Below are 16,853 nucleotides of genomic sequence, written 5' to 3' on the forward strand. Positions count from 1 at the left end.
GTGGGTGAAGTTGTCCTCTCCCCCTTGGAGATGGCCATGGCCTCTGGGAACCCGGGGACAGGGCACTTCCTGCTGCCTTGTCAGGTGTCCCCCGCTCCGCTCCATCTGGGTCCTGACTAGAGGCCAACTCACTCCCTTCTCCCTGGCAGGTACCACTACAGAACACAGTGGCTGGCACCCCTCACATCTGAGAAACAGTAACCGCCACTATATATTTATGGTAACTCACTGAGGGCTCTCAGGGCAGAACCAGAGGCACCGGAATCCTCAGCCTGGTCCAGGACCTACTGATGGGGAACCACGAGGTGATGTTTGCAGGATTTGCTGCACACAGAGCCAAGTTCTGAAACCCAGGGATTCAGTGGTGAGGGGCCTCTTTCTGCCCCCTTCCGCCCTCCCCAGCCCATACCTGAAGGCTTTCCCCGAGTGTCCGGCGGGGAACGGGCTTCCCTGGGAGTAGATCTGCTGGGTTCCCGCTGCCGAGGCTGAGCTCATCATCTTCTTCTCCGCTGGGAAAAGCAGAGCAAGGGTCACATTTGAGGGGCTCCTGCCCTACAGACCCCAGGGCAGGGAGCCCCGCGAACAGGTGAACAGGTGTGGGGGGTGGCACACACAAGCAGGAGGGCCCAGGCCCAGGGCAGTCCATCCGCAGGCGGCCTGCTCCCTCCCGGCCTCCGCACGCTTATCTCCCGGGCCTCCCTGCTCACGAGGGCCCCAGGCTGTCCTCTGCAGCTCTGAGGCCACAAGCCACCTGAAGGCAGGCCCTTCTGGAGTCGGGAAGATGAAAAGAACTAATGAGAGCTCTCCCTCAGACGCTAGTTTACGAGGTCCTACTCTCCCTGGTGGGAATGACACATCTCATGTTGTGTGAGAGGAAGCACAGAGCAATGGTTAGAACGACAAACTCTAAGGCCCAGCTCTGCCCTGTTCGTCAGGGGTGTGGCCTTGGACATGCTGTTTAACCCACCTCTGCCTCAGTCTCCCTATTGGAAAGACAGTGATCATAACAGAATAGGGGCTGATCTCAAAGCAAACAGCAACTAAATGTTTGCTCTCACCTGCTAGTGTGAAAGCTGAGGCTCAGTTTGTCCAAGGTCACGAGCCAGCAAGGGAGGACCTGGGGCCTGAGTCCGCGCCCAACCCTCCTTCTAGGGGCCCAGAACCCTGCCCGCCCCCGCTGCCCTCTCCCAGCAGGTGCTGACTGACATGGGCCAGGGACCGGATACCCTGGGGCAGCCCTGACCTGTGTTCCTTGACCTTCCACAAGGGTTTCTTGGAGAGGCAGAGCTCCTCATACAAGGGAAGACACTCAGGCCCACATAGGATGCGTGATATGATGCTTTTCTGCCACGACAGGATGGTTCGTAGAGAACTCAGCTCAGCAGTGTCTCCCAGAGGGGGAGGCTGAAGAAACGGGCTGAAACCCCAGCTGGGCTGCTTAGCGCTTACATGAAGAAGAGGGTGCTTTCTGTGGCAGTTTGAGAAACAGGAGTGGGAACGTGAACGCTCACTCCTTCTGGTAAGCTGAGGTGCCCAGGGCTCCCCAAAAGGCCCTCCCATTTCCCTAGAATCTTTATAAATATCAGAGATAAAATAGTACATACAAGAAATTTCTGTTTCTAGTTCCCCTGTCCAAAGCATGTCTGGATTTCTGCTGAACTGATCGGACTCTGGTTTTTATTTATTTTAAAACAGCTTTTGTATCTTCTAACAATTTTTATACTAATTCCAGGTGTTAGCAGTGTCATTTTTCATCACTAATTCTTTTCCAACTGATCACTTCCATTCTGGTGTCCCATATTTTGATTCATTTCCCAAACAAGCACAAGTAAGAAATTACTTCCAAGAAGTAGAAGTAGACAGTGCATGTCTGAGACGGTCTTTCTGTTTTTTGTTTGTTTGTTTTTTCATATATGAAAGCAGCTTGGTTGATGGAAAAATTTGGGGGCTATGTATTTTCCTTTGCTTTTTTCTTTTCTGTTGATTTTCCCCATTTTGTCATCCTTATGAGAAGGCGTCTATGTTTGTAGACTATTAAAATTTCAAATGGATTTCCCAGAAACGCTGGGGGTATCTGGTCAGATATTTCAGCCTTCTCTGGGAGGAAGGGGAACCTCTGAGATGTCCTATTGTTTCCTCTTTCCAGATGAAACTATATTTCCATGTTAAAAAGTCAAGGAAATACTGGTGCAGGAGAGTGGCCCTTCTGCACGGTCGGTGGGAACCGACAGCAGGGAGCTCCCTTGTGCTAACAGGTCTGTTTTCCGTTGGCAGCTGGACTTTGTGTTGGGCCGGCACCCACTGCCCTCAGTGCAGGTAGCTCCAGTGTGCTCCCTGCGTTCTTAGCATTTGGTCCACAGCCAAGTGGGAACGAGGGCTGCGGTCTTCCGCCGCGCATGCTGGCATCAGGAGGACTGAGATCTGCCCTCTTCCAGCAGCCCGGGGCCTCTGTGTCCTCCCCTTGGCCCACGCTGTCCTCAGCTGGTTAGTCCTGGGAGGACACCACTGGGGTTCCCTTCCGGTCACGGCGTTTCCCACACTCCACTGCAGCCATGAGCTGGCTAGTTTCTCCCTTCACCCTAGTGACCATGAAGGGTTAACTGTGGAAAGTCCATGCAGTTGGAACTCAATGCAAGTGATTAAAATGATTTAGATTGTTTAATGATCTGGGGAGATGTTCATAATAAATTGTCATGTAAAAAAAGTAAGCTACCCAACAGTATGAGCTCAACTCTGTATATAAAAAAAATTTGTATGTGTAGGAAAAGACAGAAAGGATAACCTTGAAAAAGTTGAAGAAGATTAAATCCAGGTGGTGAGATGGTGGATACTTTTTATTTCTCTTTTTACTGCATATTTTTATTTTACAACATGGTCCTCTCTACATTAGAGATTTTTTTTTTTTAACCAGGGCCACGTCTTCGGCTTGCTAAAACTAAACTGAGTAGTTTAAAGTTTAGAGTTAAAACTCTAAAATGAGTAGAGCTCATTTATTCCAATTCCTTAAATTTTGAAGATGAGATGTCAGAGGGCCCAGGCTGGTTGCCCCAGGGAACGGGGACGTGAGAGGCAAGACCGGGCTAGAGAGGCTCTGCCAGGACCGTGTACTTGGTGAGCCTTGTACACCCCGTAGCAGTCACTGTAAAGTCGCCCTCCGAGGCACTCTCCCTCAAGGCTGGCTGCCTCCAGACGGCCGGAGAGCCACGCAAAACCCCACACCCTCACAAGCTCAGCACCCTTTGGAAACTTACATGCACTGATTCCTGCAAACATCTCAGCAAAACGTGGATCTCGTTCCTGGGAGAAGATTGCATCTGTCTTTTCTACAGACTTTCCGGCCTCGTGAACACCAGCTGGAAGGTTGGGGACAGGAACCTGTTTGCACACGAAAACATGAGAGCACATCCCACGCGTGAGGCACAGACACCTGCAGCAGTTTCCCGTTCTCCTCCACCGGGGCCCCTCCCTCAGAATCGCGGGCATTTCCGGTTTGGACGTTTTGTAAGGGGGGAGCTTTCTGTAGATGAAAGCCAAGAACAGATGGGGTTGGGGTGTGAACACGAGGTCACAGGAAGGTCACTGGAGTCACACTGATCACTTGAAGGGAGATAAATAAAAATAATCAACTTAGTTTAAAGATCAGGAAAGGTGAACATAACGTTTAGTTTAAGAGAGAGGCCAAATACTAACACAAGCTGCGGGTCTCTAGGGCCAGAAGCAGTGAGAAGAGGACAAGAAGAGGAGAAGGGATGGGGGACGGGGGAGGTGGAGGAGGGATGGAGACAGTGCCGGTGAAGTGGGAGGCAGGGCGCGTGACAGGAGGATGTGTGCTGAGGGGCGCTCAGACCAAATGAGGGGAAAGCAGCGAGGAGGCTGGAGGGTGAAGGTTCAGGACAGCACTGGCCGGCCTCCGAATACGTGGGCACCAGAGGTCCTGCACAGCCTCTGATGTTCCAATGGGCCCTCTGATGTCCCAGGACCAGCTGACCACGGCTCACGGTGCTTCACCCCATCTTCACATATTTGTGCTCTTCATGGCTCAGCTCTGCATGGAAGAGTCACAGGAGACGCCCCCACCCCCAGCCCCCGCACCACCGGGGGCCAGATGCTCTGCACTGTGGGTGGAGGGAGCAACAGCACCTACTAGGCTGAGAGGCTCAAGCTAAGGGTTGAATTTAGTCCCTAGTCCTTTGGGTTGGAGACAGTTCCAACTGGGAAAGTTTTCCAGAAGTTCACCTGGGATAAGTCATAGGATGACAGCCCATCTCTCTGGTGCACTTCCAGCTCCGCCTGCTGCTGCTGAAGCTGCCTGTGGAACAAGAAGTCAGCAGAGTTATGCAGAACAGAAGTAGTGGCGACGGGGCTGAGCCAGAACTTCCCTGTGTCCCGGAGGCTTGATGGGCGACAGCTGATGCATCTCAGTTTTTACTGATTTTATTTTTTTAATGCCCCAAATCAAGGCTCCAAGCCTTGTATTTTACGTTTGGGCTGCCAGTATTTAGGAACTATGTTTTGATTCACGGCTTCTTGGCTAATGCTTGCCTATCTGTAAGCTGGTAGGAGTCGACATCACCCCCTCCAAACCTGACACTACATTTTCATAGTGGTTACTTTACCCCCAATCCCCATCAAAACTAAGAGACTGAAGTTTAGAGAGGCCATTTGGCTGTCTAAGCGGCTGACCAGCAAGTGGCTGGGACATGACAGAGCTGGGATCTGACCTAACGGGTCTGACCCTGCTGGCTCTGCTCTCTGCAGGCGGCCAGGATGCTCGACTTGGGAAAGAAAAAGACTCCCCAGAGGAGATGGCTACTTTCCATTTCAAAGTATGGACACTGGGGTACTTTCAGGGGACAGTGGGCCTTGCTGCTCAGAGCCTAAAAATGGGGCAGGATGACGGGTCCTCTTCAACTCTAAATGCCAACAAGGATGGCAGGCAAGAAGATTATTGGCAAATTACTGACAAAAACCACACCCTCTCAACCCCCTGTCCATGAATCAATTTAAACAACACAGACCATTCAGGCATGAGCAAACACACATGGAATGTGCAGCATCTATACATGTCACACGTATAAACACACAACAAGCCAGTAGGGAAACATTTGCACCGTTAAAATAATTAAAGTAAGTGCCATTTAAAATAATCTCCACGTACCTTGAATTTTTCACCTACGAAATTGGGGAAAAACCTCGAATTTTTCACCTACTAAGTTGGTAAAAACATGCTTAGAGTGACGGCTTGGTGTTGAAACTACTCTGGTCACGCTCTGCAGAAGAGTGCGTGGATGCAGTCTTCCTGGACCACGGCGACCACGTTAGGAACTACAGCCACGTTCACGCTCTTCCAGGTGGTCACCCTGGCGGGGAGGGTTGTGCCAAGGAAATGATTCAGTGGCAGGAAACCAGAGCTACCCATGCAAAGTTGTAACAGGCGAGCGACTTTGTAAACTCTGTGTTAATTTGCTGAGTAAATATTCCACGGCCACCAACAGTGGCCACTGTGAAGACTCTCTGGAAACACCAGAGGGTGTGATGAACGTGTGGAAAAGTTCAGCACAGAACGTTATGTACGCTGTGATCGTGGCTATAAACAGCATGTCCTCCATGAGTGAACAAATTTCAGAACATGGAAAAAATATCTTAGGTATTTGTATTAACTGGACAGATTTTTCTTGTTTATTTTCAGTCTATTTTGAAGCAAGAATGATCTTAGTGGGTCCTTTTGAACATCTTTGCCTCCAGCTTTTCTCACCCCTGGCCACGCCCTGGGCAGGGGGGCAGGGGGACTCCCTGGAAAATGACTCACAGATACTTTTCCCTTCACTGAAGTGCACGGAGGGCCTCCTAGCCACTCCACAGGAAGGAAGGGGAGGGACGGGCCAGTGTGGGCCAGCTCAGTCAGGGGGGCAGCTCCCTGCAGAGGGGCCACTGCAAGCTCACAGCTGGGTAACTGAACCTGGGTCAGGAAATGAGGATCTGGACGGCCCCACCCGGGGGGAGCTGTGTGGCTGGGCCAGGGGGCTGGCACAGACTGGGCATCCCCTGCGCACCCGCCCCACCCTCCCGAGCAGGAGTCTGCACTCACAGCAACTCACGTTAGCCTCACAGTGTGAGCCAACAAGCCTTGAGGCGGATTTTTTTAAAACTCCCTTTACAAGTGAGGAAACGGAGGCCTAGAGAGGCTACGGGTCTGCAGAGAATAGATGGCACTCTCGGAAAGGGTGGTCACAGAGGGCTTGGGGAAGGGGTCTTAGCAGGTATGGGCAGGAGTCAGGGAGACTCAGCTTGGATACTGAAGAACCCCAGGCCAGCAACTGTGCAGGGAAGCTGCCACTGTCCCCAGGGCTGGAGGGACAGGAGGAGCAGGTGGGGATTAACTGTCTGGGACAGGTGCAGCCCCTGTCCACCTTGGGAGGTGGCCACACACTCCTTCCCAGTCTCCTCTCACCCCACCGGCTGCGGCCTGCCCCTCTGCCGGCTGGATATCTGGAAGCCAGAGAGCCAGGGCGCTCACACCGTCCTGTCCAGGAGGTCCAATGTCGCCCCCCCTCCCCCGCTCCTCTAGGCACAGAACAACACAGAGTGAGGGAAGGTCTCAGAGGGAAACTCAAATGTCCACACAACCACCGGGCTGGTAGGTGGTGAAGACTGAGCAAGAAGAAGTTTTCTAACTCCGAGTGCAGGCTGTGTTACACTAGGGAAGCACTCCTTTCCCTGGCTCCCTCAGCTCCTAAGAACTGAGAGAACAGAGGGGCTGCAGTCTGCAGCTCCCCTGCCAGACCAGTCCTGGTACGTTGTGTCCTCGGACGGGCAACTGGCCAGCCTCCATCTGACCCCACCGTCCTGGGGAGCTCACTACTTTCCCAGGCAGCCTCCTCCATGTGCAGACAGAAACAATATAAAAAGTCTGTCCCTTAAACAGCCCAAACCTACCTTCCTACAGCTCCCAGTTTGAGTTTCAATTCTGAACTGGGGAAACACAAAATCAGCTGAATTCTGTTTCTAAACTCTTTTTCTCGGCATTCAAGGACATGTACAAGTCAAATACGACTCCTTCCTTCAGCCATGCCCCACCTGGTGCCCCTGGCGTGGGCGAGGGTCCCCCCATAAGGAAGGACGTCCTGGAAGAGGACCCCAGTTGGAGGACTGGGTGTGAACAGTGTATGTAAAACTAAGCCTGGGCAGGCTGTTTTCAGGGAAGTGTGCTGAAATACCCATGCTGCGCTCCATGCTAGGCACCGGGGGGAGAGGATGACTCAGAACCTACGTGGTCCCTGCCCTCGGGGAGCTGACAGCCTCCAGGGGCGGACGGACAAGTTGGCCAGCAGCTGCAGGATACTGACGTGGGAAGAAGAGTTTCTATCTGACCACACAGTATGTCTCCTAGTCTTGGTATGAGAGCCCAGGGGAAAGGCTAAAGATAAAACCAGCAACGTGTGATTTTCCACCAGGCAGCCTAAGCGCATACTTGTAACACCAGGAAACAGGAACACTAAAAATAATTTTCAAAAAAAAAATTTGATCTTTCAAAAAAGTTTAAAAGTACCAATATAATCACCAATAGAAAAACCATAGCCTTCTATATATTCTTATTCTTACCTTACAGTTTTGCTTTGTTTTATTTTGGTTTGCACCTGAGGGGACCATCATCTTCCATTTGCAGAGCCTCTAAAATCTGAGTGTAGTACTCAGAGCCAGTACTCGGCCAGTATTTTCACATCTCTGCAAAAGTCCCATTTAACAGATAAAGAAAGTAAGGCTCAGAGAGTTTCAGTGATGTGTCTAGGGTGCCACTGCTCTGTATGACACAGTCAGGATTCAAAGCCAGGTCTGCCTGACTGGAGATCCTGCACAGAAGTAACAGGAACCATCATTCCCGGCCTTCTATTTCAGTGCTGTGGGCCCAACAAGATACCATCTTGAGCTATCAGGTGGGAGAAAAAAAAAATTGTGCTTTGGGACTTTTGTGGGATTGGAGCAGTGAACTCCCCTCCATGGCAGGCTTCTGTGGGCCACCCACCCTCTCTTCCTTTCACAAGTTTCCCAGAACCCAATCTTCAACCCGTATGTTTTTTTTTTTTCCTAGGAAGTAACCACCACTCGTGGCTCGGCCTTGGTGTCCAGACCAAGTCCAAAATCTCGGCGTGTGGGCAATTGTGCTGCTGTGCCCCGGGTGCCTGGCCAAGAGGCGAATGGGACAGAAACCCAGCTCAGTCCAGTGGGCGGGCCGCGAACCCTGGTGTGGGTCTGCAATGCAGGGAGCAAAGGTGAGGGCTTCTAATTTGCGCAGAAGCGTGGTAAGGGTCAGAGACATAAGGAAGGGGATTTGCTCTCAGCTCCGCTGCTTTGGGGGCCTTTAGACCACAGAAAGCTCCTTTCACCGGGATGTAGAAAGAAAAGAAAGTCTCAGCCTTGGCTGGCAAGCCCCCAGGATCCTAACCTCACTCCCTCTGTGGTCCGGACATCAGCATCCCTGTCCCGGCCTTTGGTTTCCGCTTCCACAGCTGAGCGCATGTGGAAGAAGTTCTGCCCTGCGGGCTCCCCCCTCCTGAGCAGAGACCTAAGGGGCCTTCTTGGACATTTCATGGCCATGGAATAAAAATAAACCTTTGGTGTGCTTGCAAATTCCAGAGAGGGAGAAACACAGCGGCTCAGTTGAAAGCTGACCGACAGCACACGCGAGGGAACCGGGCTCCCACTGCAGCAGACCTGCTGCCCCCCCACCCCCGTTAGCGGAGGGACAGGAGCTGACGGTTAGAAAACAGACGCCTCAAGCCTGGGCTTCCTGTCAGCGTGGCCTCCCTGTGTCAGGAGGTGCAGGATGCTGGGCAGATGCTGTCAGTTATCTCTGATGCTCCCAGGACCAAGGTTTTTACTCAGCCTGACTAAGTGAGCAACCAGCCATTGTGGGGGCATTCAGAGGCAGCATGGGATCACACCCCTGGGAGTAACCGGAATCCAGCTCAGAGGCATCTCGGGGCTCGGCCAGCTTAGCTGACCAGAGGGAGGCTAATAATACCCACCACTGACTGATGCCTGTGCGGCGGGTTGGGGCTGATCTGATCAGCGACAGGGAGCAGCGTGAGTGTGGTTTTAGAGACGGCTTCTGGGGCCATGTGGTTTGGCTCGGCGCGGGCTAGACGGAGGGCAGGAGAACAGGCCAGGGTGGGGGACGGATGATCACCTGGCAGGTGGCAAAGGTCTCAGACATTGGAGAAGAGGCAGAGGAGGAAGAGATGGGCCAGACAGAACCTGTGGGGCCCAGTTCTCTGCCAGGTTGTCTGTTGCAGGTGGATGAGAGGGTGGGACCCACGTCAAGTCCACGCTGGGGCATGGTGACAGGGGGTTTCAGCCCCTTCCTGACTCTAAGCTCTGCAGAGACTGGGAATGACACCTTCCTTGTAGGTCCTCCTTAATTCCTTTTACTCCCTGCTCCCACATCCTGACAACCCTTGGCCAGATGAGCTGGGCCCAAGGCAGCCATCCCTGAAGACGTGGGGGCATGGACCATGGGCTCTGTGACCGCAGGTGCGGTGGACTTTAAAGGACACACACACACACACACACACACACACCCCAGCACAACATGCAGGTGTGGTTCTGAAGCCCTACAGCGGTGTAGGAAGGCGCCGTCACACAGAGGGCTCGGCCTCAGCAGAGCCGAGGGAAGATGTCGGTCCTTCCCTACAGAGCTGCTGGACACAAGAAGCACAGGCCTCAGGTCTGCAAGTGACCCCCGCTCAGCAACAGCCCTCGGCTCGTCTCCCCGAAAGAGTGTCGAGCCCGAAACACCACGACGTGGGCACGTTCCAGAGTGTGCCACCAGCGTGTGAAATGGGAGCCTGTGTTTCCTGGGCTTCGTTCCATTTTCCTACTTCAGTGTAAAAGGAAAAAAACACAGAAGTGATAAAAAGGCCTTCTTTTCAGCACCTTCAACACAAATGCTAACCATTAAGACTCCATTTCTCCGGGAAGTTTCTTTTGGATGCTCTTGACCTAATGCAACTGGGGGTTGGCAATTTTTTCCCCCAAGCACAGAGCACGTAAGCACCTTGCCGACGAGTCTGCCCACTGCTGGCGACGCGGAGCCAAAAATTTGAAGTGGGGCTGACTGTTCACATCACGGTTGCCACTGCCCTCTGCTGTCCACAGTTAACAGTTCCTACCATCTTTGCCCACTAAAGTTCTTCCCGTCCAGCAGACAGTAGTTCAGGCCTCTGCTGTGAGTCTGTGCATTGGGGGGGCATTCTCACCCCATCTAACCTAGCTGCCAGGAGCGATCGCCCCGAGGAGAGATGTAGGGGCACCCCCAGGACAGAATGCTCTGTCAAAGCTGCCTGACTTTCAGGAAAAGAAATCAAAGTCTCTGCTGGGGACTGCTTTTAGAAGGAAGGTCTTCACTTTCCTTCCAGGCTCCTCTGCAGCGCTACCTGCCAGGGATGCTTTCTCGGAGGCCCTGGGTGGAAGTGTTAACTCTCTACCTCCCCTGTCCCTCCCTTCTACCGCTTCTCACACTCCCTATGTGACAGGGGCCCTCCGGGGTGGCAGGGACCATAACAGAGGCACCCCGAATTTACTGGACAGCTGGCACACGCCCATGTCCCCTCACGGGGTTCAGTGGCTACCTGCTGTGTTGAACTGAGTTGCACGAAAGGCAATTTTGATGGCTGAAGCTTGTGTCCATGTTGAAAATGAATGAAGAATGATAAAAATGTAAAAATTCCAAAAACATAAAAAAGGGGAGCTTCAGCCTGCCCTTCTGACCCAAGTCTAGAGGACTCTGCCTGGTCCCAAGCCCTGAGCCGTGGTCTCTACCGTGGAGGGTGGCCCGCATTTGCTGTAGGAGGACTCCAGAGACAGGTGGGACTTGGGCTTGAGAGTAGGGCAAGGGCTGGTCCCACCACCTCCTGAAAGTTTCTCTCAGCAACAGGCAACAGACACCAGGCACCATGTGCACACATGCGTACACACACACACACACACACACACAGCTGCAGGAAGACCCGGAAAGAGCACAGGCGTGGAAAAGGAGGAAATGAGGCAGACAGGGAAGAACGGAAGGGAGGAGGGACAGGACCGTAAGAGGAGGTGGCTCTCACCAGGAGCCAGTCAATATGTTGGCATCACAAGGGTGAAAGTTCTAGAACAGTGCTCGTGGCTCTGAATGTGTGATGGGCTTGCCCATCCCCACGTCTCCTGGCACAGGCAGCTGACGCGGCCGGAGGGGCAGTGACAGGAGGTATGAGCTGGCGGATGAGCTGGGGCTTGAACAGATGCTAAGCAGACCTGTTGCTCTTGTGCTTACTTCAGCCTCATCCCCGGGGCTCCCGCTGCCCACACCCGGCTCCGGGTCAGTGAGAACACCTGCCACCTCCGTCCCCCATCTGCTGAACACAGAGGGAGCCACGGGAGTCTGAGCCCGTCTAACACTTCCCTGGGTCCTTAAGCTGCACCATCTTGACCAAAGCCAGGGCCCGACAGAGGCCTGGCACTAGGGGGCGCCTCTCTGCTCCCTCTCCTGCGCACGTTGGGGGCTGTGGGAGAAGTAAAAACCCCTCAATTTGACCGAGTTTACCAAGCAGTGACTAGAGAAACCCAGACATTAAAAAACAATGCTACCTTTTTGCGTACCTGGATCTATTACTTACTCTTATTTGCTCCTGCTACTCTTACAGCCAAGAAAGTCTCGCCTGGAAGACGGAGATGTAAGAAGAGTCAGAGCACCAGGCAGGCCAAGGGATGCAGTGCAGAGAGAGGAGCTGGTCGGACAGTGTGGGGAGAATGAGCTGTTGACCTGGGCTCCTAAGCAAGCTGGCACGGCCGGGTGCCACGGCCAGGCAGATGGGGGTCAAGAAGAGATGAAGGGTGAGGGGCTCCAGCAGAGACGCGTGGCAGGGCCAGCTGGGAGGAGGGCAAGGACGAGTGGCAAGACGGGGGCTTTCTAAGATCAAGAAGCCACACGCCTAGGAGAGGAGGAAGCCTGTGGCGAGGGTCTGGGTGAGGACTCGGGCCTCCGAAGGAGACAGAGGATGTGCTGCAAGTTTGAAAGGAACTGGAGGGCTGGGCCCTGGAGGGAGGAGGCCCTGCCCTGGCGGGGAGCCAGCGCCGGAGGAGGGGAGGGGACAGAGACAGACACCTGCAGGAACAAGGCGCGGTTCATGTGAGGGCCCCGGCTCCTCTGTTTGCTGGAAGGCAACAGGATGTGCGCCATTGGAGGAGAGCTGGCGGCGCGCTTAGCCTACGTGGGGCAGCCCGAGGAGAAGGAGCCAGGAAACTGCCGAGCAGCTGCAGCAGGTGGAGGGGGGAGGCTGCTGCCGCCGGAGTATCGCAACAACGGCCACAGACCCCGCCTGCCCAGGGCCGCCACTCCGCCCAGAGCGAGTCACACAAGGGGACGCGCAGGGTCTGAGGAAGAGGGGGTGGTTCTGCTGTTCCTCCCATATTACAGATGAGACAACTGAGGCTTAGAAAGAGCAGAGACTTGCCCAGTTGGGAGCTGGGATTGAAACCCAGGTCACCTGCCCTCTGGGGGATCTTGTGTGGACCCACCTGTCCTGTGGCCCAGGAGCAGGGTCAAGGCTGAGACATAGAGGGTGGTGCCGCCTGGAAAGGAGGCTGCTTCATGGGACCCAGAAGGGAGCCCCCAAATCCAGGGAGCTGGGACATGGCAGCAGAGAGCCCTGAGGCAAGCCAGGAGGCCACAGTGATGGCCTGGAGGCATCAGTGCCCAGGGGGCTGTTAGTAGCCGAGGAGGGGAGGTGGCCAGGGTGGGAACAGACTCCACCGACTCAGTGTGGCGCCTGGGAAAAAGGACGGCGGGGACTCTGAACGGTACAGGAGACACGGGGACAGTTCTCCTGTGTCAGCTCATCTCACGCACAGCACAGGGGGCATGGCTCTCATGTGCCCACGTACACCTGGACGTCATCTTGCCTTTGTTCGTGTTGGTTCTTTGGACTTGTATTTCCTCGAGAATAAATCCAGAGAGGAGGTGTGACCTGCTGGTAGCTAGGACCTCACTGAATCCTCACGGAAACCCAAGAGAGAGAGATCATGACCCCTTCCACACATGGGGAATGAAGACTAAGGGGTGAAGGGACACACCAGTCAAGGCCACACAGCCGGGAAGTGGGGGTGGTGAGCACACCAAGTCCAGAGGTCTGCGTGCTGACGTGTGGGATCAGGCAGAGGTGAAGCCAGCAGAGTCCTTGGGAGGAGGGTGTCAGTGACTGGGCAGCAGAGAAACCATGTGTCCCCGAGGTGCCCAACCCCATGCCACCTGCCCCTGTGCCCCTGAGCTGCCAAGAGGCTCAGCCTCGCTCCTCCTGCCCTGGCCTCAGCAGGTCCAGACACAGGCAGCAGGCACACCAGAGAGCACCCAGCTCTGCTCCGCTGGGCTCTGCACTCAGGGGACAAGAAGAGGATGGGGAACCAGAGCACCTTGAACTGGCTGTGCTGCGGGAGAGGGAGTGTGTTGGGGGTCATTGCTCAGCCTGGGGGTCTTTCAAATTGAGAGGGAAATGAGAAGGGGGATGCAGGGGGAAGCAGTGGTGGGGAGACACCTCCCCTTGTCCTGCTCCCGAGTCCCTGCGGGGACCTCCAGCTGCCGGCAGCGCCGCGAGACCGCGGAGGGAGGCGGGGACGTACTTGACGTTGGTGTTGGTGCAGATGATGTACTCGATCTCGTCAGAGTAGGGGTTCTGGAACGTGAAGCTGCTGGTGCGGATCAGCACCCACTCCCGGTTCTTGGTGCGGAATCGATACATGACCGACAGCACCTGGCCCTTCAGCTTAACCACCTGAGAAAACACGTGGAGAAGGAGGTCAGCGGGAGGAAGGAGGCTGCCAGACAGAAGGAGGGAGAGGCACCAGGCTGCGCAGGCTCTGTGAGGGCCAGCGGGGGCTCCGAATAGGAACGCTGGAGCCAAAGACAGGAATAGAGGGAGTGAGACAGAGCGGTGACCCGAGGGGAACCCTCTGTCCACTTCCCCTTTGAGACAGGGCCCTGCATTTAGGTCACTCTGTTGCCACCACGTGAGAAACCGATTAGTCAATGCCCATGTTATATCAGAAATTTTCGGCTTTTACAAATCAGATCATGAAAACTCTATAAGCTGGGGTGTTTCCCTTTTTGCCTTGGCTGCTAGGGCACCCTGGGTTTGATGCTAGTACCCCTGTGAAGTAATGATCTCACTCAGAGATGTAGTGACATTGTATTCATGGATTTATTTCTTCATACCTCACATTAAGAAATTCTTAACTCTGTTCAACACAAAAGCTCAGAAATGGGGGAACCCTTCCTGGCACCACATGTGAGGAGGCAAAGTCATGGAGTGAGGCCAGGTCGGGGCACCGGCAACAGGACAGAGGTCAAGGCCATGTGCCCCTCAAGTTGGCCTTCTGAGAGGTCCCATGGGGGACTCTGAATCTGCACAAAGCACAGGGGACAGAGATGTGAGACCACGTCTGCTGCGCTCTCAAGCACTGCACGGAGGGTGCCTTTTCATGTTTCTTCTAACCAGGATGCCTGAGATGGTGCGAAATTTTTTAACTCCACATAACAGACACTCACAGGCACCACCTGTGTGCAAACGTAGCCTTGAGCTGTGGATAAATTGAGAAGGGACGGAGCCTCAGCCCTGCACCCTCCTGGGGTCCAACTTACAAGCATCTTGTACATGTCTCCTCACAGAGTCCTCACAGCAGTATTTTGAGTTTTTGGAAACTGAGCCTCAAAAGATTTACATATCCTGCCAAAGCCTGGTGACTGAGGAGGGGCAGAGGCAGGGTGGGATCCCAGGTCCACCTGACCCCAGTGCTCTCTGTCTTTTCATGAATCCCTAGAACTGAGACAGAATCCTTGTCCCCAGAGAGCTTCTCGCCAAGCATGGGTAGGACAGGTGCATGGATAACTGTAACCTAAACACAGCGCGTCAAATACAACTACAGAAACACGCGACCAGGTGCCACGGGGTTACCAGGAAGTCGAGGAGACAGCATGTTCTCAGGATCCAGAAAGGGTTCCCGGAGGGAGATGGGGTTAGGAACACACACTGGGAGGCGGGCAAAATGTTGGCGAGCGGAGCTACGTGGGGAGGGCCACCCTGGCAGAAGGCACTGCATGAGCAAATGTTTGGGAGCTGGAAACCCGAGGTGCGATGGGGACCGGGACCACACGTGTAAGGCAGTGCAGGGATCGCAGTCCTGGCCTGCAGACCAGGTGGCTGCATTCAACCTCGCTTTACTCAGGTGCGATGCTGGTACCTGCGGTCATGAAGGCCAGGCACAGACCCAGCCTCGCCCAGCTCTTCCTGAAAACAGCCCTCATCATCACCGTCACCATCATGGAAGGCGTCTGAGCAGAGAGGAGACGGATATGGCAGAACCCGCCCTAAAGCCTGGCTGGGCTCCACTCTGCCCTCTGACTTCTAGGTGAACCATGATCCAGAGGGACTCCAGGAGCAGAGCTAAGAGTGGACCCAGTTTTCCCAGCCCCTGGGCTGGCAGGCTGTCGCTCCCACCCCCCAACCTCAGATTCCTCACAAACTCGAGCCCACTCTAAGGGTCTCACGTCTGGGCCATTCAAATACTTTTGTTTAAATCCAGAGTTCAAAGGCTGACTCCGAACTGACACAGTCCCCTCCGTGCTTTTGCAAAAACAAGCCACTCCCGTTTATCAACATTGGTGTCCCAATCCCGGCCGCCGGTGGCTGGAGCCCAAAGAACACAAGAGAGGGGCCGGGCCCGGCGCCCTCCAGGATGTCCGCGCGGCTGCCTGCCGCTGCCCGCTGAGCCTGTGACCTGCCTGGGCCCCCGGCTCTTGGGCGTTGCTGCTTTGGCTTCGCCTCCTGCCTGCGGAATGAGGGGGCTGCTCACAGAGTGAGAGTTAATTAAGCTGGATAGCAGGGTAGGATCAGATGTTAAATTCCTTCTTTTCCTTTTCAAAATTAACCTGGTTCTGACAGCGTCAGCAGTTTAAAATCTTAGACGTGCTGTCAGACGGAGAGGCCTGTGTGTGGGGTGGGGTGATAGGGATGTGTGCTCTGGAAGGAGGCAGGCTCCAGTCCTGGCTGTGTTATCACCTTGCTGTGTGACTCGGGGCAGGTGGCTAAACCTCTCTGAGTCCTGGTTTCCACTGTGGAAAAAGTGGGGATGATAATACACTGCGTAGGGTTGAGGATTACACAGAATAACGTGGGGACAAAGGGACTGGCTGATTACTAACATCACTGTTATAGCTTCATTTCCATTTGAAAATGAAGCAACCCAGTCCAAACAGGACGATGCTAGGCGATTTCCACATACTTAGCAGACATCTGGCATGAAAGATAGAACTACTGCAATGTTTAACCATTCTGTCACCTACTAAAGCAAGTCACCTGCTCTGGGTGATGATCCACTTAGACCACTTTATTAAAAGTCACCACCCACGTGCAAACTCCATCCAGTGGTGGAGATGATGGTGAGAAGCAGAGATGTGGAGATGTGCCCACAGGGAGTTTATGTTTTAGTAGAGAAGACAGAAAAAAAGGACAAAACAAATAAAACAATCGAAAACTGGAATAGTTGTTGCAGAGGGAAAATGAGGGGCTGAGAAGGAGGTTAGGGGATCTCTCTAAATGCTGGAGAGGGTGTGGAGAAAAGGGAACCTTCCTACACTGTTGGTAGGAGTGTAATTTTGTGTAGCCACTATGGAACAGTATGGAGTTTCCCCAAGAAACTAAACATAGAGTTACCATATGATTCAACACTTTCACTCCTGGGCATATATTCAGAGAAAACTCAAATTTGAAAATATACATGCACCCCAGTGTTCACAGCGGCACTATTTACAACAGCCAAGTCATGAA

At 53.9% G+C, this 16,853-nt stretch overlaps 1 protein-coding gene across 8 annotated transcripts in view; it reads right to left on the reverse strand.

Moving 5' to 3' along the window:
* The window catches only part of ARNT2 (aryl hydrocarbon receptor nuclear translocator 2), a 163,565-nt gene that overhangs the window by 19,434 nt on the left and 127,278 nt on the right, over positions 1 to 16,853 (reverse strand). For all 8 annotated transcript variants that reach the window (XM_064480649.1, XM_064480648.1, XM_064480651.1 and 5 more), the window contains 4 exons: positions 13,651 to 13,802; positions 4,237 to 4,309; positions 3,252 to 3,375; positions 410 to 509 (listed from right to left, as the gene is read on the reverse strand). In XM_064480649.1, the coding sequence (XP_064336719.1) occupies positions 410 to 509; positions 3,252 to 3,375; positions 4,237 to 4,309; positions 13,651 to 13,802 (449 nt within the window). The remainder of the gene's footprint in view (positions 1 to 409; positions 510 to 3,251; positions 3,376 to 4,236; positions 4,310 to 13,650; positions 13,803 to 16,853) is intronic.

The sequence above is a fragment of the Camelus dromedarius genome, chromosome 29 (assembly GCF_036321535.1).
Source record: "Camelus dromedarius isolate mCamDro1 chromosome 29, mCamDro1.pat, whole genome shotgun sequence".
NCBI classification, from domain to species: domain Eukaryota; kingdom Metazoa; phylum Chordata; class Mammalia; order Artiodactyla; family Camelidae; genus Camelus; species Camelus dromedarius.